General features: G+C 42.6%; 1 protein-coding gene across 1 annotated transcript in view; it reads left to right on the top strand.

Moving 5' to 3' along the window:
• The window catches only part of LOC137377281 (potassium voltage-gated channel subfamily KQT member 1), an 889,621-nt gene that overhangs the window by 200,158 nt on the left and 664,562 nt on the right, over positions 1 to 24,901 (top strand). Inside the window, exon 2 of the mRNA XM_068046827.1 lies at positions 5,209 to 5,299. Within this exon, the coding sequence (XP_067902928.1) occupies positions 5,209 to 5,299 (91 nt within the window). The remainder of the gene's footprint in view (positions 1 to 5,208; positions 5,300 to 24,901) is intronic.

The following is a 24,901-nucleotide window of genomic DNA, read 5'->3' as shown; positions in this document are numbered from 1 at the left end:
CCTATCTAAGTGCACGCGAAGACCCACCGAGGTGAGTGTGTGTGCGCTGGTGGAAGGTGCACTTGTAAGATGTGATGGTGCTTGCTCTGATGTTTCTGCTGGTAATGCTCTCCCCAGTGCAAACACAGGAATCTGTCCTTTAAATTCCACATCTGAACCTGTGGGAGACACAAGAAGAGATCCTGAGAATTTGTCTTGGAGAGTAGAAGCCTCTGCAGTGCTGGGTCTTTGGCATGCTGTCAAATGGGGTGGAATGCACTGCACACCCTTCATCTACGCATTGCAGTATCTATTCACCCTCTCCATCATTTTGCCTTCCCTGACTTGCTCATCGCCAGCCACATTGGCAATCTCCATGGCTCCCTTCTCCGTGGCAATGACAATGTTAAGGTTGGGCACTCCTCCTCCAGTCTGCACCCTTTCTCGGGTATTAGGAGCCCTTTTCTCCTGTACTGCCAATCGACATGTTCGTCTGTTGAAGATGGGACCATTATTCACATCTGGAATTGCATTGAGGAAGCACATTGATATGTAAAATAGCCCAATCCATGCTAACGACACCTATCATCAAAAATTGGGCTAGCTAAGGCTTTTGTAGACAGACTGACTCCAAAGCCATGGCCAAGATAATAGGTGTGAAATAATACCTATATTTAAAAAAAATGACCACCTTCAGATGCCATTATGGAACATTATATGAACACTCCAGGGGGGAGTGTCTTGAGTCATCTAACTGAAACCAAAACCTGATAAGTTCTTACCTTAAAAGAAGTCTCTTCTCAGAGAAAGAGTCAGACACAAAGCCATTCAAGCCAGAGAAGTTGTGAAATCAATCCAACTAAGCAAGGACCCCTGCCAGCACCATCTTTAAACTATTGGGGCAGAGAGATTGCAAGGTGACCTTGAAAACTCCCAATCCGAGAGATTGAACCAGGACCTCCACCACCAACTTCATACTGAGTTTTAACCAAAGGTGCCTGCGATACTTCATCAATTCCAAGACAAGGAACATTCAGGCCTACAGCGCTGCTAAACCAAGAAGGTTTCAAAGTGAACTCTCTTTACAACAATTCACACCACACAAGTGCCAGGCAATGACCATCTCAAACAAGAGAGAATCTAACCATCTCCCCTTGACCTTTCATGGCATTACCATCGCTGAATCCCCCACTATCAACTTACTGGGGTCACCATTGACCAGAAACTGAACTGGACCTGTCACATAAATGCTGTGGCTACAAGCGCAGGCCAGAGGCTGGGAATTCTGCGGCGAGTAACTCACCTCTTGTCTCCCCAGTGCCTATCCACCATCCACAAGGCACAAGTCAGGAGTGTGATGGAATATTCTCCACTTACCTGGATGGGTGCAACTCCAACAACACTCAAGAAGCTCGACACCATCCAGGACAAAGCGGCTTGTTTGATTGGCACCCCATTTACTCCCTTCACCACCGACTCTCAATGGCAGCAATGTGTACCATCTACAAGATGCACTGCAGCAACTCACCAAGGCTCCTTCGACAGCACCTTCGAAACCCGGGACCTCTACCACCTAGAAGGACAAAGGCAGCAGGTGCATGGGAACACCACCACTTGCAGGTTCCCCTCCAAACCACACACCATGCTGACCTGGAACTAATATCACTGTTCTTCACTGTCACTGGGTCAAAATCCTGGAACTCCCTTCCTAACAGCACTGTTGGTGTATCTACACCCCAAGGACTGCAGTGGTTTAAGAAGGTAGCTCACCACCACCTTCTCAAGGGCAATTAGGGATGGGCAATAAATGCTGGCCTAGCCAACGATGTCCACATCCCCCAAGCAGAAACTATTGGACTCTAATTGCTTGTTACCCTCTACTCTCTATCTTGTGTGTGAATGCATGAGTGGGTGAGTTAGTGAACATTTTTGGATATTGTTTTAATAAATAGTTATCTATATTTTTAAACCTATGAGAAAAGCTGTCATTTGTCTGTTTATTTGATCCTTAAAACACTCGGACTAAAACACTTTTTTTTAAACTATCTGCAGTCAGCTGAGAGGTGAAAAGTGGAAGTCACACACCGTTTCCCAACTGTCCATAACAGAGGTCATGGAAACTTTTCTGGCACTGGACCCAGTTCTTCCTGCCGAGACTTTGTCTGTTCACATTGTTAGCCACCTCTATCCCTGCTTGCTTGGTTTGGGAGGGTGGCCTTCCCCTGCCACCCTCTGGAAAGGTGACTTCCCTCTTTGCCCTCACTGTCTCAAGGAGGACCTCCAGGTTGGTATCTGCAAAGCACAGGCAACCCTTCCCCAGGTTCCAGCCCTCTGCCTTTCCTGCTCCATGTCTGTTGCTGCAGTTCAATGAGTAAAATGGCAGCCACAGCAATGGCTGTCATAGTTGGTTAAAATCAGGCCTGCACTCTTTCTGTCCCACCTCCATTTCTGCCCCTGTGGCCACTAAATGGCCACCCAATGTGCCCTCCAACCAATTAACAGGCCAACCCCTTCAAAATCAGGGCCTATGACTGCTTTCTCCCCCCCGGGGGTGGGAGGTGAATCAGGACCCGGAAACAGTCCCGACATCCATTTCCAGACTCCAAAAGGAAAATCAGGCCCATAATCTGCAGAATTCAAGTTCAACTCCTACCATGGCAGTTCAAGAATTTGAATTAAGTTTATCAAATAAAATCGGAATTAAATAGCTGGTATCAGTAAAAGTGACCATGAAGTTGTTGGATTGTTATAAAAACCCAACTGGTTCACGAATGTTCCCTTGGAAGGAAATCTGCCAACCTTACCTGGTTCTGGCCTAGATGTAACTCAGGTCTCACACAAATATGGTTGACTCTTAACTGCCCTCTGAAGTGGCCTCGCAAGCCACTCCATTGCTTCAAAACTGCTGCATTGCAGCAGTTTATGAAGGCAGCTCACCACCACCTTCTCAAGGCCAACAAGGGACAGGTAATAAATGCCAGCCTTGCCAGTGATGTTTAGTTTAGTTTAGTTTAGAGATACAGCACTGAAACAGGCCCTTCGGCCCACCGAGTCTGTGCCGACCATCAACCACCCATCCATACTAATCCTACACTAATTCCATATTCCTGCCACATCCCCACCCGTCCCTACCACCTACCTATACTAGGGGCAATTGCTAATGGCCAATTTACCTAGCAACCTGCAACAATGGAAAGGGAAAACGAAATGCATATTCCTCAAAGGTAATCATAAAAATATGAAATAACTGATCATAGATAAAGAATGTCCTACATGCTTGAGATGTTACATGTTAACAACGGACTTCCTTATCAAAGGTTTAATTTAACTGTCGAACAGAGAACTTCTCTCAGCTCGAGGAAGTAGTAGAACTGCAACACAAACACTTGGCCTCAACGTCCCTAGGCTAAAGAAGAGAAACACTGGCTAGGGTTGCCGCTCTTGACTGCTATACAGCAACCCCAGCTGGGAGTAAATGTATGTCGATGCTGGGTGAGGTCTTAAAACCTTACTGTTTAGAATATACTTTTGTTTTCATTGTCCTTTTAACTCATCTCTGTCTCAGTCCATCTACTGCTGAATCCCTTATCCATGCTTTTGTTACCTCCAGACTCAAATAAGCTCCTGGCTTCTTATTTCTGGTATAATTCTAGGGAATGTACCCTGTACTCTTTCCACAGTTCCAATAGCTGCCTGTAGAGGGGAACAATAAAGTCTTTTTGGTTTATATAGTATTACATGATTGAGAGAAGTGGTGCATTTATGTTAACATAGAAGAAAGACTTGCGTTTGTTCATGACCTCAGGATTCGCCAAATCGCTTATAGCCAATGAAGTACTTTTGGGGTGTAGTCACTGTTGTAAAGTAGGAAATGCAGCAGCCAATTTGCAGACAGGAAGCTCCCAAAACCAGCAATGAAACAAATGACAGATAATCTGTTTTAGGTGTTGGTTAAGGGATAAATATTGAGCAGGACAGCAGTGGGAATTCCTCTGATCTTCTTTAAATAGTGCAATTGGGGAATTTTTTACATCTACCTAAGAGAGCAGATGGGACCTCAGTATGAAGTCTTAGGCAAAAGACAACACTTTTAACAGTACAGCACTCTCTTTTAGTTCTCCACTGGAGTGTCAGCTAGATCATATACTCATGTCTATGAAGTTGGATTTGAATCCACAATCTTCTAACTTGGAGGTAATAGTGCTACCAACTGAACCATAGGTGACACCTAAATTACTGGCATTGACTGTCCATTGATGAAGTTCAGGCCAGTAGCGAGTTGCACTGTGTTTTAAGGTTGTCAGCTTTGGTCGGACATATTTTGGACGTTTCATCACACAATCTGACAGCCACCTGCAATATTCTTTTCAACAAAATTGTTCAAATAAAATGGGTTTTAAAAAAAATCAGACTTATTTTTAGTGCCACGATGATTTTTCACCTTAGTTGTTTGCAGTTGTGTCCAAGAGATTGAAATTCCTGGAGACTCCAAGACAATCCAGGAGGGTTGGCAACCCTTACTACGTTACATTATATCCAGAGGATCTCCTGCAAATTCAGCCGTATAGAACAGCCAAATGCATAGCAAGATGTTGGGGACATCACAATTTATGAAAAGAAACTATCTCTTGGAAGGAAGAGTGTGTCCCGGCTTCTTGGCAATATGAGGTCTTTTGAAATTAGATTTTTATAAAATTTAGCTTGGTTTATATACATACATATATAAATCTTTCTGAAAATGGGGAACTTAACTTCTACTATATGCAAGGCAGGGTGGGGCACAAGGACAAGGTCTCTGCTGGGAAGAGGAGGAGCAGCAAAGAGGAATCTTATTAAATTAACATTTTTTAGAAGTTGTGTAAAAATGACATGAAAGTTTTTGAGAAAAGGATGAGCTTTGAGTAATGATATTCCACGTTGCAAGCCAACACTCAGACACCTGTTTTATTGTAATAACCTCAGTATTTTAACTTCCTCAATGTTGATATTTCTACATTAGAATGTTGTAGATATGATGCGATTGTATTTTACTTCTCCATTAGCATGTTGGGAGGGAGGTGCCGCTGTTTTTTGTCCCCGTTCTCACCCCACCCCCATTAGTAGGCTGAAAAATGTGGTGTAGCTGTATTTTATTCCCCTTTTCAAAGGTTTGGGGATATGATGTAACCTAATCAATAGTATTGTGTTCTATTTTTCTACTCATCTGATTCTTTTCTTTTTGCCTTCCAGATTTCTTATCGTTTTGGTTTGCCTCATCTTCAGTGTCATGTCGACAATTGAGCAGTACCATTACTTTGCCAATAGAGCTCTTGTTTGGATGGTATGTAAACACCTGTTCTTAACTTTGATAACATAGTTGTGTTTATTTTATTTATTTAGAGATACTGCACTGAAACAGGCCCTTCGGCCCACCGAGTCTGTGCCGACCATCAACCACCCATTTATACTAATCCTACTCTAATCCCATATTCCTACCACATCCCCACCTGTCCCTATATTCCCCTACCACCTGCCTATACTAGGGGCAATTTATAATGGCCAATTTACCTATCAACCTGCAAGTCTTTGGTGGTGGGAGGAAACCGGAGCACCCGGCGAAAACCCACGCAGACACAGGGAGAACTTGCAAACTCCACACGGCAGTACCCAGAATTGAACCCGGGTCGCTGGAGCTGTGAGGCTGCAGTGCTAACCACTGAGCCTCTGGAACCTTCCAGAATGCTGACCAGGTTGCGAAAAATAAATGTCACTGTATTTGGGCACTGCCATTTACTGTTCTTTATGGGCATCAGAGGTGCACATGGTGACCGCTGCATCTTAGAGTCTGTTAACGTATTAATTGATTGAAAGCTGACGAGCTGTGTGAAAATGTTTGATGGTGACCACAAGCTTGACCCATTGAATCGAAGCGGGTACTCAGGTCACACTATTTACTTTTATGTGCTGACAACTGTGTTGTAATTTAAGTGTGTGTGTGTGTTACACTCTTTCTCAAATCTGACATCTGTTAAGGGACTAAACAGGGATAAGGCAAAGGGTTGAAATTGTGTTTGAAGTTTGGGTTGCAAGGTTAGCTTTGCTGGTAAGAATTCAAGGGAAACCTGAATTATGAAATCATTGGGGTTTCAGCACAAACTGAGGGCGTTTGGGCCTTGCTGCCATTATGTGGTGACCTGACCACCACCACCACCACCCCCACCCCACAACATCACAGCACAGAGAAGAAAAAAATATGTGGTATTATTTAAAAGAAAGAAACTGATTTCCTCTTAATTTCCCACCCTGTCCACCTGGAGCAGATATTGGAAATTTGGACAAAGTTAAAACTGAAGGCTGGAAAATTGTTCACCCAGATTTCCTGGTCTGCAAGGTTCCATTAAAGCAGCCCAAAATTATGCCTTTGATGCTCAGTTTACGTTTTAAAAATTCCCAGACTGAACTGTATGGATTCCTTGTGGCGAGTGGACAAAAGAAGTGTTGGGAATAATTAAGGAATTCTTTCAGTCAGTGAATCAGGGAAAATTTCCTTTCGCTGATGACATGCCACTTTTTTTTCAGTGCTCTGGACTATGAAAGCAGTTAGGTAGACAAACCTGAAAGGCTTTACTAATCACTCCCATTTACAGCGCTGTGCTAATCTCGTCCTCCTATGTCAAACCTGTCCACGCTAATCCTTTTTTGCTGGGAGGATTCCAAAATGCGGTAAAATGTTAACCGGCCGGTGACGTTAGAGCCTGAGGCCTATCTTCGGTCATGGTTCACTACAGCAGAGGTTTCAGTGTTCACTTCAAAACAACTTTGGCTGTAGTCATGATAGAGTGGGATCAGAGGTATTAATCGTAGGTGCTAATGAGGTTCAGGGGGATGAGATTAGGATTAAAGCTGCAAATGTGCTTAACCTCAGTTTGGGGAGCTGCCATAAGAACTGGCTGCCAGGTCTCGCCTGAACCTCGCTGCGTGCTGATAGGCAATACTGCATTGTTTGGGGGATAGGTTTCTCAACCTGATTTAAGCCAACACCTCTCGCTCCTGGCCATCTCCATGATTCAGGTTTTCTACACCGCATTCTTCTTTAATTAAGTTCTGGTTCAGTTCCAGCATCATCGTGAGATCGCAGTTGCGCACTCATTTCCTCATAACAGAGTTGCTTCATTTTAAATGATATAAAGTTTTGAAGCACTCAATTTCCACTTTGCTATATTATTTACATGGCATAGTTTGAATTACCAGGAGCAGACTGCATTGGCTACTGCACATATTGGAAAACACTGAGATTACAAGCCTGGTAAACTCTAGAGAAAGCTTTTCTTCACGTATTGTCGTGTTTGTGCCTTAGTCAGTGCAGATGGTGAGGTCCTAGGGACCAGTGACAATTTGTCAAGTGAGGTGGGAAGAGGGAGTGGGCGGAGGATCTCTGTGTATTTTATGTGGTACTTCCATGACCATTCGAAGCTGAAAGCCTTGAAGTCACTGCTTTAGGTACCTTTTTGCCAGAAACAGTGTCATAGCAGAGAGAGCTCTACATAGTTCAGCAGCTCCACATTTCCCTTCTTATATCTGGGACAGTGTAGGAAGAACATTATTGTGCTACCATGAAAGTTTTATAACTTTGCTTTCAAAGAAATTGCCTCAAAGCATCTGACCATGCTTGTCTCAAAAGCAAAATACTGCAGATGCCGGAAATCAGAAATATGCTTGATTCATCCAGTTGGTTATACAAAGAAAAATTAAAAACCATTTCCCTATCTATCATGTACCCAGTCTCTAACACATGCAGATATTGTCCATATTTTCCAGCTAGCAATGTAATGAAGGTCCAGTCAATCCTCTTTTGATGGTGCTGTTTGAAAGGCAATGGTTGGTCAAGATACCAGGAAAGTTCTCTCCTCTACTTTTGCAAAGTTTCATTTAGATCCTTTACATCCAACTGAACAAGCAAACAGGAATTTAGTTTTGATGTCTCATCTGAAGAATGGCCTCTGCTGCATTCTCTCATTACTGCACTGAAACCCATCTCCTTCCCATTAAGGGCTTCCCCACGCAAAAAGCTGAACTTTAATCATTTTCCTACCAAAAGTGGATTTCTGACCCGAAACAAACCCAGCTCTTGTTTCCCACCTTCATGGCAAAAATTCTTCCCCAAGCCTCTGGAGTGGGGCTTGAATCCACAGTATTCTAACTCAAAGGTGACAGTGCTACCACTGATTCTTAAAATGAATGAGTGTAAAATTGTGGCCTCTAGAGTGCATAAACGGAAGATTTGAACCACAGTTTACAACAGAGGTCACTGGGCAATGGTCAGTGTAGTAATGTCAACCCCACTGTCTCATAAATCAAGAGACAACTCTTTAAAAATCAAGATATATGATATAAAAAGCATGAGTTGCTATTTTTCCTCACATAATCCAAAATAGATTGACACTTGGTTTATAAACCATTTTACCGGCTGCCCACTCCAAGCCAATTTCCATACCTAAAGCCCCAATCGGGCCATTTTACAATGCTGTCAGCATTTTGCTGATGGTGGGTTGACCACCCTGCCGCGTGAGGAGGCCGCCAGCTAAGCGGACGTTTTATGCAACAGAGGGGGCTGCGGGAAGGAAAGGTAGCCCCCACAGCCCCAACAATTTCTGCAGAGGGGTTGCCCCTCCAACACTTCGCCCTTTGATTATTTTTTTAAAAATTCTTCACCAACCTGCTGTAGGCCCCAGGACTCCTGCCGCCTCTGCAAAGTTCCTATTGCCGCATCTGAAAATGCTTCACAAAAAACTTTTTAAAAAAAATCCTACCTGTTATCCCAGCATGCATGAAAGAAGGATCCGCCCTCCCAGCACAGAAAGAGGCCATTCAGCTCATCGTGCCTGTGCCAGCTCTTTGATAGAGCAATACAATTAGTCACACTCCCCTGCTCTTCCCCACAGCCCTGCAAGTTTGATGCCTTCAAGCATCTATTCAATTCCCTTTTGCATCCCCTCCTCCAATTTTAGGCACCCTTTTACTGGGGTAACAGTTCAACTGATATCGCATCCAAATAGTCCTTCAGTCAAGTATTCAAGCATGAAAGGCATCAGAGATGAGCACAAAATGTTTTCACCCAATATCGAGTCACATTACATACCTGTATGCACTTCCTAATGGAGATTACTGGACAGCAATTCAAGAGCAGGAGCTCTATCCGACCTTTCCACTCCATTGTTCATCGGACAATGAGGCCAACTGGAGCCCCTTGCACTGGTCAGCTAGAACCAGCAAACTAAGCAGACACAGGAATAGAGTCCAGGGCTTTCCTGACCTGGACAGCTGAATAATCCACTATCAGCTCCCTACTTCAGGCCAGGACACAGGCACTGGTCTGGAACCACCTCGCCTGCCCGTCACTCGACCAGCTTTAAGAGCTGCTGCCACCGCTGAGGTCTCTCACCCTGCTGTCAGTGGCCGCTGGTCCTTGTTCCTCCTCCTCTTCTTCCCCAGGCCTCCGTTTTACCTACAGCTGCAGGCTTGCGTACACAGCCACTTCCAGCTTCCTGTCTCCACCACCAGCCAAATCCTGTAAGGAGTATAATTTTATCAAGAAATTGCAGCTCTCACGATCAATTTGCAAGAATTGGCTTGTCTGCCAATGCAAGGAGCCAGTGGCAGTGAGTCTACTAATTGTAGCATCCCTACTACCCAGAGATGCACATACTGAATTAAATGGGTTCTACAATATTCTCTACCTTATTTTTTTGTTTGAAATTTAATTTCAAAGGAAACCCTACAGGATAAATTTATTGATCCAGATCACTCAGCAAGGAACCACATTTCAAGGTAAAGTGCTACGGTGCTAAAGCCCTGCCTCTAACCCCAACTCCTTCTGAGCATGGCTTCCCCACCGGTATTGCAATATCAGAGAATTTATCCCTAAATACACTGTAGTCCTGCAAACATTAACAACTCAGCACTTTCCTTCAAAAGGCAGAATGATCATTTTGTTTCAGGCAGTACAAAGACACCTCATGGAGCCTGCAGTCCTGTCTCATTATGTAACCTGAGTGACATGTGTTCCTTTGGCCTTTGTCTCACACAAGTGTCCATCATTAAGCAATGCTCCCTGTGTATCACTGCACTCCACAGAACTCCAATGCTTGCTGTCTTTTGTACCGTACTTAATTTTACGTCTGACCTTAGCCAGCTGGAGTCCTATTGTTTTAAGAGCAATTATGTGTCTGATGTAACATAACCAAATCAGCTGAGGCTGTTCACAGACATGTGAGCAGCAGCCTTGGTTCCCAGGACAAACAATCACCAAGATAATGGGATGAAGCTATCGTTATGAAAAAGCTGCCTATTGATCACAGCTGAAGTAATGCTCTCGATATAAGCAAGGCTTGGAATGGTCTGCCAGCTGTCACTGTAGTTACCATTCCAGAGATTGCTTCTGTCCCCTTCTGGGAACGCAGTATCTGCATGTTTCGAGTATTGCAACCATCATGGATTGCAGCATGTTTAACACAGATACAATACAACTGATACTAGCAACCACAGTTTGCGTTCTACGGCTGGCTTGAGTGAGAAACTGAGCTTACTCCAAATGCTGCGATGGTATAATAGCAAAAAAAGAAAGACTTGCAGTTATATAGCACCTTTCACAACCTCAGGATGTCCCAGAGTCATTTACAGAGTGATGTGTAGCCAACATGGTAATGTAGTAAATGTGGCATCCAATTGCACACAGCAAGCTCCCAAAAGCAGCAATGTGATAATGACCAGCTATTTCAGTTTCTTTGAGGGATGAATATTCACCAGGACACCAGGAAGAACTCCCCTGCTCTTCTTTAAAATAGTGCCATGGGATCTTCTACGTCCACTTGAGAGGACAGACAGGGTTTCATGTCTCATCTAAAAGATGGCACCTTCAATAGTGCAACACTCCCTCACTGATGCAGTGGAGTGTGATCCTTTGTTATGTTAAGTTTCTGAAGTGGGATTTGAATCTACAATCTTCTACCTGAGAGGTAAGAGTACTATGAACTGAGCCATGGCTGGCACTGTTTATTTTGTGCTATAGTACAGTATGGAGTCCATGTTTTGGGGCAATGGTCCCTCTTACCACAGTTTCAATCACAGACTTCTGAATAAGTTATCGGGCAAAGCAGTATGGGGGTAATTGTAACCTAACCTGCAGAGGTGCAAAATGCTATCAAATACCCACTGGGCAAGCTAGGTTAACATTATCCCATCAATGGGTTGAAGAGGAGTATCTCTATAGAGAAAGTAGTTGGATAGAATTGAAATTTATTTCAATGGGCATGGGGCTGAGGTCTGTGTAGCAATGGAATTGTTCCTACATGGACAAGCTGCCATCCAGTTTCAGCTTGTTAGCCTAATGCCCTCTCCTGCACTTTCCTCCTCCCCTTCCTGACGTAAAAGAGCTGCAGGAATTTTACTCTGCACTGGATTCGGGTAAAGGATGATCTACTCTGGTGAATGTTTTCTACAGACCTGATAGTTTTACTGTGGAAGATGTACAAATATGACATCAGGGAAGCATGTAGTGAACCAATGTGCTTATAATGAGAGGTTTCAATTTTCATATAGACTGGGAGAAGTACAGCAGTTCAAGTAGTAAAGGCAATGAATTTCTGGAATGTATTCAGGATAGTTTTCTACAATAATGTGTTTTACAACCAACAAGGGATAAGGCAATACTGGATTTAGTGATGAGTAACCCACCAGAATTAGTTACTATCTGACAGTAAAGGAACATCTTGCAAATAGTGATCATAATATGATTGAGATGGAGAAGGGAGTCACAAACTAAGGTTTCTAAATTTAAGTAAGGCAAATTTCAAAGGGATGAGAGGTAAATTTACTGCAGTAAACTGGGCTGAACTATTAATGTGCAAAATGTGGGAAATATTCAAAGGAGTATTTGGTATGACACAAAACCAGTAAAGGCAAATGCTCCACTTGTGTGGTGATGCAACCATGGTCACAAATGAGGTAAGAAACGGTATCCAGCTAAAAGAAAAAGCTTACACAATGTAAGAAAGAGTGGAAATAACTGGAATAGTTATTTAAAAAGAACAAACAGATATAAAGTAATAATAGGCACAAAAGGGAATATAAAAAACTTGCAAGGGATACCAAAGCTAACTGATGGTTCCCACTCCAGGATATTAAAGGAAGTAGTTGAGAACATTACAGGGGCAGCAGTCAAAATTTTCCAAAGCTCTCTAGACTCAAGAAATGTGACTTTGAATTGAAATATTGTAACTATCACTCTGTTATTTAAGAAAGGAGGAACAAATAAACCAGGTAACTACAGAACCTGTCAGTTTAATATCAGTTGTGGGGAAGTTGCTGGAATCCATCATCAGAAATGGAGTGACTGAGCACTTGGACAAGTATCAGTTGATCAAAGTGAGTAAGCACAGATTAGTGATGGGTAGGTCATGCCTGACTAATCTAGTTGAATTTTTTGAGGACTGTGGATAGGGAAGTGTCTATGGATATTGTCTGTATGGATTTCCAAAAGCATTTGATAAGGTTTCACCTACAAGATTATTAACAGGAATGACAGCGTATAGAATTCGAGATAACCTTGGGGCATGGGCTGGATATTGGTTCCCTGGTTCGATTCTTATCTATCTAATCACAGCCAGAGAATCACTTACAAGGCTTCTCTTCCTGCTCCTACACCGTTGCCTCTGGTGTTCCCACAGTGATCTATCCTTGGCCCCCTCCCATTTCTCGTCTACATGCTGCCCCTCAGCGACATCATCCAAAAGCACGGCATTAGTTTTCACATGTATGCTGACAACGCTCCGCTCTACCTTAGCACCTTGACTCCTCCACTGTTGCTTAATTATAAGATTGCTTATCTGACAGAGCAGAAATGGATGAGCAGAAATTTCCTCCAATTAAATATTGGCAAGACTGAAACCATTATTTTCAGTCTCCCTGCCAAACTCTGTTCCCTAGCTACTGACTCCATACCTCTCCCTGGCAATAGTCTGACATTAAGCCAGTCTGTTCACAACCTTGGTGTCATATTCGACCCTGAGATGAGCCTCCGACTACATATTCGCGCCTTCACTAAGACTGCCTATTTCCACCTTCGTAACATTGCCTGACTTTGCTCCTGTCTCAGCTGATTTGCTGCTGAAACCCTTGTTCATGCCTTTGTTACCTCTAGACTTGATTATTTCGATGCACTCCTGGCTGGTCTCCCACATTCTACTCTCTGTAAACTTAAGGTCATCCAAAACTCTGCTGCCCGTGTCTTAACTGGCACCAAGTCCCGTTCCCCTATCACACTGTGCTTGTTGACCTACATTGGCTCTCGGTCAAGCAAAATTCTCATCCTTGTTTTCAAATCTCTCCATGGCCTCACCCCTCTCCATCTCTGTAATCTCCTCCAGATGCACAACCCTCCAAGATATCTGCGCTCCTCTGATTCTGGCCTTTTGTACATCCCTGATTTTAATCGGTCCACCATTGGTGACTGCGCCTTCAGTTGCCTTAGCCCTAAGCTCTGGACCACCCTTCATACATCTCTCCGCCTCTCCACCTCTCTTTCCTCCTTTAAAGACACTCCTTAAAACCTATCACTTTGACCAAGCTTTTGGTCATCTGACCTAATATCTCCTTTTATAGCTCGGTGTCATACTTTGTTTCATAATGCTTCTGTAAAGCGCCTTGGGACGTTTAATTATGTTAAAATATAAATATGTTATTGTTGTTGATTAGGAGATGGGAGGCAGAGAGTATGGATAAAGGATTTGTATTCTGATTGACAAGCTGTGTTCCCCAGAGATTTGTCCTGGAGCCAGTCAAAATGTCTTCCACTTGCATGAACTTGTCCAGCTTCTTTTTGAACACTTGCAGCCAATGCAAATTCAGCGCACAAACTGGCAACTCATTCCAGAGATTGGTGACGCGCTGTGGAATAAAGTACTCCCTGACATCCCGACTCCATGATTGTGCCTTAAACTCTATTGATGTCCCCTATTCCTCCCGAACCGACCCAGCTCCATGTGGACAGAAGCTAAAACCCTCATTATTTTAAATACCTCAGTCATATCTCCTCTAAGTTTACGCTTTTCCAATTAAAAACAAAAGCCTCATCTCTCTTGGCCTATCCTGATAAATAAGGGTTCTTGAAGTAGACATTGATCCAGGGTCTTAATATCTCCCACCATGAGAGGGGTCAAAAACGGATGCAGTACTCTGGTTATGGCTGGATCACGACCCTGTAGAAAAAGTAATTCTGGGTTTTATTAAAACGGAATGGAGATTTTAAACAAATGTGCACATTGAACCAGGCTAGTTGTAATATCATTGGGTGACTCCTGGTGGCAATGTTGAATTATTGTAAGCCACTGGTCTGATATCGCCACCGGTCTGATATCTCCACCATCAGGTCATTTATGATATTGTCGCTGATCCCAAATTATTCTTCATTCCATTCCTGATGTCCCCATTACTTTTTATAATCAGTTTGGAGCTCAAAGATAGCAGCAATTATTATCATGTACCTTATTGGGAGTCCAGGATGTTTTATTTGCAGTTTTATAGCCCAGGTTATGTCTCAAGAATGCTACTAACAGGTAGTAAAGCAATGTAGTCATTGTATTAAGTGGTTTGGGATGTTTAGTGTGAAAGGTGCTTAATAAATGCAAGATACTTAAACCAGCTTGGCTACTGTGTTGGGATGGTTGAAATTTGGAACTTTTTCCCGCAAACAGCAGCAGATGCTGGGGCAATTGGTTAGCATCCTTCCACCTATGAGAGATGATAGATACACAGAAAACAATCCATTTAGGTGGGGTGTCTTCATATGGTGCGCCTTAGCTGTGGAGGCCAATCCTTGAGAGGCAGGTTCTGCCACAAGTGCTGGATGTGAAGCTGCCATGTGACGTTCTGCGTTGTTGATTTTGGCATTGATGCCTGTTGCCAAGCTGCTGCAGCCACTGGTTCGGGTGGTGGTGCATGCCAGTCCACATGTGGTGTCTCCATTTCGCTCCTTTGTCAGCTAGTGACTCCCAGGTGCGATAGTTGATGATTAGGGCTTTCATTGTCACTCTTGCAGGCATCCTTGAAGCAGAGCTTTAGGCAGTCCACTGATGGTCGAGCTCCAGCTACTGCACCATACAGAAGGTCCTTGGGACAATTGAGCTTTCAAAACTGACATCGATAGATTTTTGTTAGGCAAGAGTATCAAGGAATATGGTGCAGAAGTGTAAAATGGAGTTGAGGTGTGGATCAGCCATGATCTAATTGACTTGTGCAGCAGGCCTGAGGGGTTGAGAGGCCTCCTCCTATTCCCAAGTTCCTAGGTACTGTGAAAAAAAATCATTCAAAAATTATTCACTCTTTACAATATTTTCAGAACTCTCAAATTTACCTCAGTAGTGGGAGCAGGGAGAAAGAAATAGTTTTGGTCAAAAGCAATTCAGCATAAAAATGACAATGCACCTTTTGTTGTAAATTAGGAAGTACGCGGTGAACTGAAGGAACTGAAGGAAATTGAACAGGCTGCAAAGGATCATAAAAACATAAGAAATAGGAGCAGGAGTAGGCCATTCAGCCCCTCGAGCCTGCTCTGCTATTTAATAAGATCATGGCTGATCTGATCATGGCCTCAACTCCACTTTCCTCCCTGCCCCCCCAAAACACTTGTAGATCAAAAATCTGTCTAACTCAGCCTTGAATATATTCAATTTGAGAATTTCCAGGCCTCCTTCTGCCTCAAATCACTATCCCTTTCATTTTTAACTGTCCCTATTACCTGACATACCTGTACTGGCTTATCCTCCTCCCTGCAATAATATTGCTTTAACATATTGATATGACACAGTCAATACTTTTTCCAGCGATCTGGGGTGTCAATCAACTAATTTACCTGACCAACTCTTTTGACCACTTTATACGGACCATTGAACCATGCTTTTAATGGTTCACCCTGTAAAGGTAATAATACCAGTACTTCATCCCCTGGTTGAAAAGTTCGGGTCTTTGCGTTTTTGTCTGCCCATTTTTTCATAGTAGTTTGGGATGTTTTAAGTTGTCCCTGAGCCACATTGCAAGCTTTCATGAGCCTTTTCCGGAACACGGATGCATAGTCTAGTACCAAAGATTCATTCTTTTGTTCTAAGAACTTATCTTGGGTTTGTGAATTTTAGAGGACCTCTTATCTCATGTCGGTAAACCAATTCGAAAGGACAAAAACCTGTTGACTCATTCGGTGAATCTCTAGTGGCAAATAAAGTCTGGCCCTTTAGTCCAATCATGGGGATATTCATGACAGTATGCTCTCATCATTGTTTTGAGAGTTGATGGTATCTTTCTAAAGCCCCCTGTGTCTGAGTGAAATGCTGAAGATTTTAACTGTTTGATACCCAAATTACCCATGACTTCTTGAAATATCTTAGACATAAAATTAGAACCTTGATCCGGTTGAACTTCAATTAGTAATCCATATCTCGTAAAGAATTGGGTTAACTTCTTTACTACTACTTTAGCAGTAATTGTCCTCAAGGGATTGGCCTCTGGAAATTGAGTAGCCATATCCATGAGAGTGAGCATATCTTGGTCTCCCGCTTTTGTTTTTGTTGGCGTTCTACGCAGTATACCGATACCCTACTAAATGGTTTCTTAATAACTGGTAAGGGAATTAGGGGTGCCAGTTTTATGGTACGTTGTAGTACTCCCACCATTTGGCATGTATGGAATGTTCTACAAAATTGCACCACGTCCTTTGTAAGGCCTGACCAGTAATAATGTTGACTTTGTGACGGAAACCACACCTGCCAAATGGAAACATATTTATTTTGTCATATGGAACACTACCGGAACCTTTTACTGGACATTGAACATAACTTGTTTAAAAGGACCACAGAGCTGAACAGCTAAAATTATGGCTGCACATTTGCATTCCGAGAGACAGTTGCACAGAGAGACAATGGGAGTGCTCCCTGATTCAATTAGTGAGATGAAATTTGTCACTAGTGATAATCAAAAGACATTGTCTAAGAGCCAGCAATCCACCCCCCCCCCCCACCCCCACTGAATGTGTCTAGTAATCTTTGAAGAATCAACAACCCTCGCAGATCAAGCTTTTTCAAACAAAGCTGGTCACATGACTTACCTGCTGACCAGACTGCGAACTGTTGAATTGTGCCTCACAGAACAGTTTGGGGCAAACTGCAATCTGAAGACAAAAGAGAAAGAAGCTATCTCTCTGTCTCTCTCTGTCTGTCTCTCTGTATGTCTCTCTCTGTCTGTCTGTCTCTCTCTCTCAAGCAAAGTCTCAGGAACACACGGAAGCAACTTAAGTCTCAAGACAGAGGGCCTCTTCGGCCTTCTAGTACCAGAGAAGGAAGTTGAAAGTGTGCATTTGACCCCAGGGAGAACTACAAGACCGCAATTCCAACCAAAGTCTTTACAACAAAACTAAAGACAGTAATTGAATTTCATCTACTACTCCAAAACCTCCCACTTTAATTCTTTCTCCTCCTCTATCTATTTGTGTGTGTGTTTATCTCATATGCATGCTAACGTGGTTGTGTCACGTATTTTTAGTAATTTTAACTGAGTTAGAGTGATAAGGTTAAAAAACTTACACCTTTCTTGTTTAAACCGAAGAAAGCCTGTCTGGGTCATTTACAAATACAATTGGAGAGCAGTGAGTAAAGACTCACTGAGGTGAAGCTAAAACACTGTTTTAAAAAGTTAAACCTTGTTATGGTCAAACCATGAAAGGGGCCAGAAGGAGCCTGAGACCCCTTCCTCACCCAGTCATAACTTATACGTGATTTGGTCTTCCGGATCCCCATGTGTCCTGCTAGAGGAATGTCATGTGATAACCTTAATTCCCAGCGATATTTAGGTGGTACAACTACCTGTCGAACAACCGCCCAGTCTTCGTCCACAGGTCTATGAGGTGGTCTCCATTTCTTCATTAGAACCCTGTCTTCAACATAATAAATTTCTGGAACTCCTTTTGCCTCAGCTTCGGTCAGAGCTGACTGTTCTATTCTATGTAACTCTGGGTCAGCTTGTTGCGCTGCAATTAAAGAAGATTTGTTAAACATCTCATTTGGATTATCTAAATCCCCAAGGAAAGTTTCAGATACTATCTGTCTGAAGTGCCAATTTTACCTCCAAGTTCCAATGGAACTTGTTTAGCCATCGCACAGATTACTATACAGGCAGGAAATATTCCTGGAACTTGTTCCTGTAATTGTTCTGTTTCTTTAACTTCACTTAGTTTCTCCAGTAGACACAAAGAAACTGAAACCTTTGCTCCAGACAAATCATTCCCTAGAAGTAGGTCAACTCCCTCTACCGGCAAACTATGGACAACTCCTACAGTTACCATCTCAGACTTTAGGTCACACTTTAGGTGCACTTGATACAAAGGTACAGGTATATACTCTCCACCAATGCCATTAACTAAAACTTTAGCATTTAGTGCGCTTTCTGGTGGGAATGTTATACCTTTCCCCAGCAAAAGAGTTTGGATTGCTCAATAAGATGTCCCAACTTGTGGGAATGATAACACTTCGGCTTGCGGACCTCACTTCTACCTTCAGCACCTTCCTTTCTGGCTTGAGGAAGGCATCCCTGGGGCATTCCCAGCTGTTCCTCCTTGTACTCAGCTACTTGCCTTCCTTTCACTCTCCCATCTTCTATCCTTCTCTGGGTTTGTGGGGCTGATGGACAAAGGGTTTTGGCTTATTCACAAGTTCAAAATCATCAGTGATTTCCACTGCTTGCCTGGCTTTTGAAACTTTTTGGTGCCCTACATGAGTTCTCTCTACTGGAGAGATTGTCTTGGAAGAGTTTAAAAATTTAATCATTTCTCGAAGGTTCTTACACATGGCTTCCATCTTCACTGCCCCTATCCAACGATTAAAATTAATTTGCTTTACCTTCTCAAATTCTACATGGGTCTGCCCAGGTAATCTCCGTAGGTTCCGAAACTTCTGTCAGTAAGCTTCTGGGACTAACTCATACGCAGTGAGAATAGCATTTTTTGCCATCTCATAATCTGCAGAAGCCTCTTCAGAAAGCATGACATAAACTTCATGAGCTCTGCCCATCAACCTTTGTTGCATAAGCAGTGTCCAGCTTTCCTTTGGCCATTTCAGTTGTTTGGCATTTTTTTTCAAAAGAAATGAAAAATGCCTCTGTGTCCCTTTCCTCAAACTACAGGAGAACTTGTATAAATTTAAACAGCTTTTCATTGGGTCCTGGGCTGGATTCAGATTCATCCTGAACAGAATTTCCCCTAGAGTCAAGATTATTCCTTTGTCTTAGTTCCATTTCTTTTAACCTAACTTCCCTCTCTTTCCCCCTTTCCTCGTTTTCAAATTCGAGTTTTCTGACTGCTATTTCTTTTTCAGCCTCACATTTTTTCATTTCTAACTGAATTTTAGCCAATTCAACTGCATCACTCTCTGACTTACCATCTTCTTTCAATTTCAGATGTTGGGCTATCAGGTCAATTATCTCTGCTTTATTAGCACCTGATTTCAATTCTAACCCCAATTGTGCTGCCAAATCTTTCAGTTTAACCTTAGTTAAAGTTTTCATGTCACTGAGGAACATGTTCTCCTTTCCCAGAGAAGCTGCAGCAACTGCTAATGCCATTCCAATGGTGTAGACTTTACCCTATTACACTAAAAACACGATTCTTTTCTTTTTCCATTATTGCTCCTCTCACAATTAGCATTGGATTTTAATCCTGACAAGAGCCCCCAATTAATATGTTATGACCAAGGTGGGAGAAATGCACTGTTATTTCAGTCCCACTACTCCATAGGTCATAGCATATCAAATAAAGTTTCCCACCTCCCAAAGAATAGCCAAATTGAACACTTTATTTGTTCCCCAGAATAAAGCACACCAAACCAGATTCTTTAAACAACAACAACATTAACTATTTATTAGAAAAGAAATAATAGGTCTTAACTACTAACAAGATAAATATATATATAACATATAGGTTAACCGGTGATGAGGATTTTTTGGTTTACAGCTGTTTTCTTAGGAATAAAAAGGAAAAAAATAAAATGATTGAGTTTATCACGTTCTGGTAGGATGTTTTAGGTATGGTGAGGTGTCCCAAAGTCGAACAGTCAGATGCCACTCGAAGGCTCTCCAAGTGAGTTTGATGAAGTCTTTGATGGGTAGGCTTTCAAGGCAATTTGTCTGCAGCAGGCGTCACACTGGTCTTTCAGCAGGGGTGCAGCAACCAGTCTGCTTGGGGTTCTTAAAAATAGCAATCTAGCAGTAGAAACTTTCTGTAGGTTCCAGGGTTTCCCAAAACACAGGAGGCAACAGGAACCACTCTGGAAGCAGGAATTCTTCAGAGACTGGTGACAATAGGAATGTGCCACCTTTCAAATGCAGGATTTCCTTTCGAGAGATGTTGGATTCCTTTACAGAGAGAGATAACACATTACTGGGTCTTCCTCTCTTGCTCAGGCAGGTCAAAGCAAGATTTCAAAATGCCTGTTCTTTGTCCAACTCATTCGTTTTTAAACAGCGTCCAAAGTGAAAAAAACTTCCTGAGTTGATCACATGACTCAAAGGAGGTCAAAACCTCTTGCTGTTTGCTTGAAACTGCTTGCTTCCCCTATTCTTGCATACAAAGTCAACGTCCAGAATTTCCAGCTATTTGCAAGTGTCCAAGTCTATTGAAAATCCTTTTTTCAGTTTTTAAAAAATACACAAGTCTAAGATTTTAGTACAAAAATAAAACTTTTTGTAACAACATGATAAAAACATAAGCGTCCGACAGATATTACAGCACAGAAATAGGCCATTTGGCTCAGCTGCCTCCGCTAGTGTCTATGCTCTACATGAGTCTCATCTTAACCCACTTAGATTGTGTCTAACAAACTTGATTGAATTTTTCGAGGAGGTGACTAGACGTGTAGATGAGGGTAAAGCAGTTGATGTAGTCTACATGGACTTCAGTAAGGCTTTTGATAAGGGCCCACATGGGAGATTGGTTAAGAAGATGCCCATGGGATCCAGGGCAATTTGGCAAATGGATCCAAAATTTGCTTAGTGGCAGGAGGCAGAGGGTGATGGTCGAGGGTTGTTTTTGCAAGTGGAAGCCTGCGACCAGTCGTGTACGGCAGGGATCGGTGCTGGGTCCTTTGCTGTTTGTAGTGTACATTAATGATTTGAACATGAATATAGGAGGCAGGATCAGTAAGTTCGCAGATGACACAAAAATTGGTGGTGTCGTATATAGTGAGGAGGAAAGCCTTAGATTACAGGACGATATAGATGGGCTGGTAAGATGGGTGGAGCAGTGGCAAATGGAATTTAATCCTGAGAAGTGTGAGGTGATGCATTTTGGGAGGACTAACAAGGCAAGGGAATATACAATGGATGGTACGACCCGAGGAAGTACAGAGGGTCAGAGGGACCTTGGTGTACTTGTCCATAGATCACTGAAGACAGCAGCACAGGTAGATAGGTGGTTAGGAAGGCATATGGGATACTTGCCTTTATTAGCGGAGGCATAGAATATACGAGCAGGGAGGTTATGATGGAGCTGTATAAAATGCGAGTTAGACCACAGCTGGAGTACTGTGTACAGTTCTGGACACCACACTATAGGAAGGATGTGATTGCACTGGAGAGGGCGCAGAGGAGATTCATCAGGATGTTGCCTGGGCTGGAGCATTTCAGCTATGAAGAGAGATTGGATCGACTAGGATTATTTTCCTTAGAGCAGAGAAGGCTGAGGGGGGACCTGATTGAGGTATACAAAATTATGAGGGGCATTGATAGGATAGATAGAAAAACATTTTCCCTTAGCAAAGGGGTCAATAACCAGGGACACATAGATTTAAGGTGGCAGGAGGTTTAGAAGGGATTTGAGGAAAAGAAATTTCACCCAGAGGGTGGTTAGAATCTGGAACACACTGTTTGAAGGGATGGTAGAGGCAGTAACCCTCACAACACTTCAGAAGCATTTAGATGAGCACTTGAAATGCCACAGCATTCAAGGCTACGGGCCAAGTGCTGGAAAATGGGATTAGAATAGATAGGTGCTTCATGGCCGGTACTAACACAATGGGCCAAAAGGCCTGCTTCTGTGCTGTATAACACTATGATTCTATGACTCTACCTCATCTAACCCTATCAGCATAACCTTTTATTCCTTTCTCCTTCATGTACTTATCTAGCTTCCACTTAAATACATCTATGTTATTCGCCTCAACTACTTCATGCAGTAGCGAGTTCCACTTTCTAACTACTCTCTGGGTAAAGAAGTTTCTCCTGAACTCCTTATTGGATATATTAATGACTACATTATATTTATGATTAAATATAAAATATGACAAATATCTTGTATTTATAGCAAAAATGATTTTGTACTTGCAAATAACATTAAAAAAAGGTAAGGTGGGCTGGAACTGTTGGGAACAGTTGGCACACTGACAAACCGCATAGAAACTGGTCTGCACTGTAGAAACGTACTGTCTGTACATGTGTTGGTATGTTCAGCCTGTCACACATGGACAGTGCTGCTTGTCCATCATTTGATCAGGAGATTGGGCAAGAATTCCACCTCCGCAGCTTTTGTTGACTAACCATAATTAACTGGGTGAAGAATTAATCAGAAGTAAAATTATCCTCTACAAATCCTGCAGGGAGACAAATGAAGGGGATCATTGGGGTGAATAGAAATCAATCAGCAAAATAATTGTTAAAGGGTGGTTGGAGAGGCACGGAGATTGGTGAAATGCTGAATGCAGCAGTGAGAAATTCCTCCAGTATTATAACAGCAAGAGAAGAGGTGAAAATAAGAGGCAAATTGGCTGAAACTGACAATGAACGCAAGATAGTTAATATTCTAAGTGATTACTGTTTCCAAGTATTCACTTGGGAACATAGGACTAGCCAGAAATGACCAACTTTGACACGTGAAAGCAGTATCTGCAGGTGAAACAGACTCTGACCAAATAAAGAGAGATTTGGGCAAAAAAAGAATATGCTTGCATTTAAATAGCACCCAATCTTGAGGACATCCCAACATGCTTCACAGCCCCAGTGGGTTACTTTTGAAATGCAGTCACTGATTTTATGTAGGCAAACGCAGCAGCCAATTTCCACACAGCAAAGAGACACATGGGCAACTCATTTGTGTTGGCTGAGGAAGGGATGTTGGCCAGAACATTGGGAGAACATTCAGGACTTGGAGACAGTTCAGAGGAGAGCCAGAAAGCTGATCCCTAGAGTCTATGGGATGAATTATGAGGAAAGACCGGAGTAACTTGGGCCTTGAAAGGAGGTGACTGAAATAATAAGTCTCAAAGTATTTAAAGTAGTAAATGATGTGGGAAAGGTAGGCCCAGAAATATACTTCAAGCTAAATTGTGAGAGGATGACAGAGGCACAGGTTCAAGTTAGTAATAGGCAGAGGTTTAAGAAAATCTCCTTCTCTTCAGTTGTGAACCAAAGAAAAAAAAAGTTTTTCTTTCAACTGCAAATACTCTAGGTGGCGTCATTTCTATTCTAGTCTGCAAATGTCCAGGATTTTAATCAGACAAGATGCTGATACTCTACTGTAGTGTTCGCGAGTTCAGCACTTCTCCATTCACGGTCTATGGCCCTTAATAATTTCATTTCCTAAAAATGAAAGTAAATATTTGCAGCAGTAAATTGTGCTCCAAAACTCTAATCAAAGAATCATGTTTGACCATGAATGAAATGAAAATATTGCAGCAGTGATGGCTACAACATCAAACAGACTGTCTCATGTGAGTCTTGGCCATTCTGCAGTCTGCTCCAACACCAGTATGTAGGTGTGTGCATTGCAGGTGCAGAGATAACTGCAGCAGGGATTAGGAGATCTTGCTGTGTACACTGAAGTAATGTAGTTCAGTGGGAGAATGGGATTGAATAGTGGGGGACAACTGCTTTGGGCAGTTTCAAGAAATATCTTCACAATCTTTATACCTCAACATTACATTGATAAGCAACTTGTATACAAAGTTGACTGAGGGAGCTCTTGATTAAGTGGTGGTCAATCAGTGTAAATATTACTCATGTAACTTCTCCATTGCTTTATATTAATTAAATTATTTTCTTAAAGTTAATAAAATGAGTGGGCCTTACCCAGATTTCAGTGTTACAACCAGGTAAGAAAAGTGTCTAGGGGTCCCTCTCAGCCTTCACCTGGTCTTACCGTAACAGGGTTTAATTTTTAAAACACCGTGTTTTAGCTTCCCCTTAGTGAATCCTTGTTCACCGCTTTCCAATTATAAGGCAAAGAAACCAGCTCAAGCAGGCTTTCTTAGGTTTAAAGAAGATACACACATGCAAATAGAGACAGAAAAGAGCAGAAGAAAAATCCCAGTAAAAGGGATCTAATGGCCCCTGTGTCCCTGAGAATTGCTATGGGCTTGCTTGCCCCATTCGAGGGGTATGAAGTTGCTTCCCCTTCAGACATAAAATCCTGATAACCTTCAGGAATCCTATTAAATTTTCCTGCACTTGCAGCCGTAAGCTTTCTGGGTCTCACTCTGACTGCAATTAAAGTCACAGCTTGTTCTGCTGTGCTTTCTTTCAGGTTCCCTTCTTCACTGAGCGGGTGTGCCCTGATTAACCATACAGGTTTTCCCTTTATTTCCAGCAGTCAGCTTTTAAATGCCCTGCTTTATTACAATGGAAGCATACAGGTCTCCAGGTCTCACTCTTGCTCACAGCACCTTCCTTTTTAGATAGAGGAGTGCCCCCTGTGTCTCCTGCTTTCCTTTCTCTCCCAGGATTGCCTGGGTTCCTATCATCTTCCCACCCTTTATCCCTTTTAGATTTGTGGGGGTAACTAGGAAATGTTCTCCCCTGGGAAACCGACTTATAAATTAAAGCAAACTCATCAGCCAGAACGGCCGCTTGCCGGGCTCTC

This window comes from Heterodontus francisci, chromosome 14 (assembly GCF_036365525.1).
Source record: "Heterodontus francisci isolate sHetFra1 chromosome 14, sHetFra1.hap1, whole genome shotgun sequence".
Taxonomy (NCBI): Eukaryota; Metazoa; Chordata; class Chondrichthyes; order Heterodontiformes; family Heterodontidae; genus Heterodontus; species Heterodontus francisci.
The sequence above is the reverse complement of the archived record's forward strand: the minus strand, read 5'-3'. Positions and strand labels throughout refer to the sequence as shown.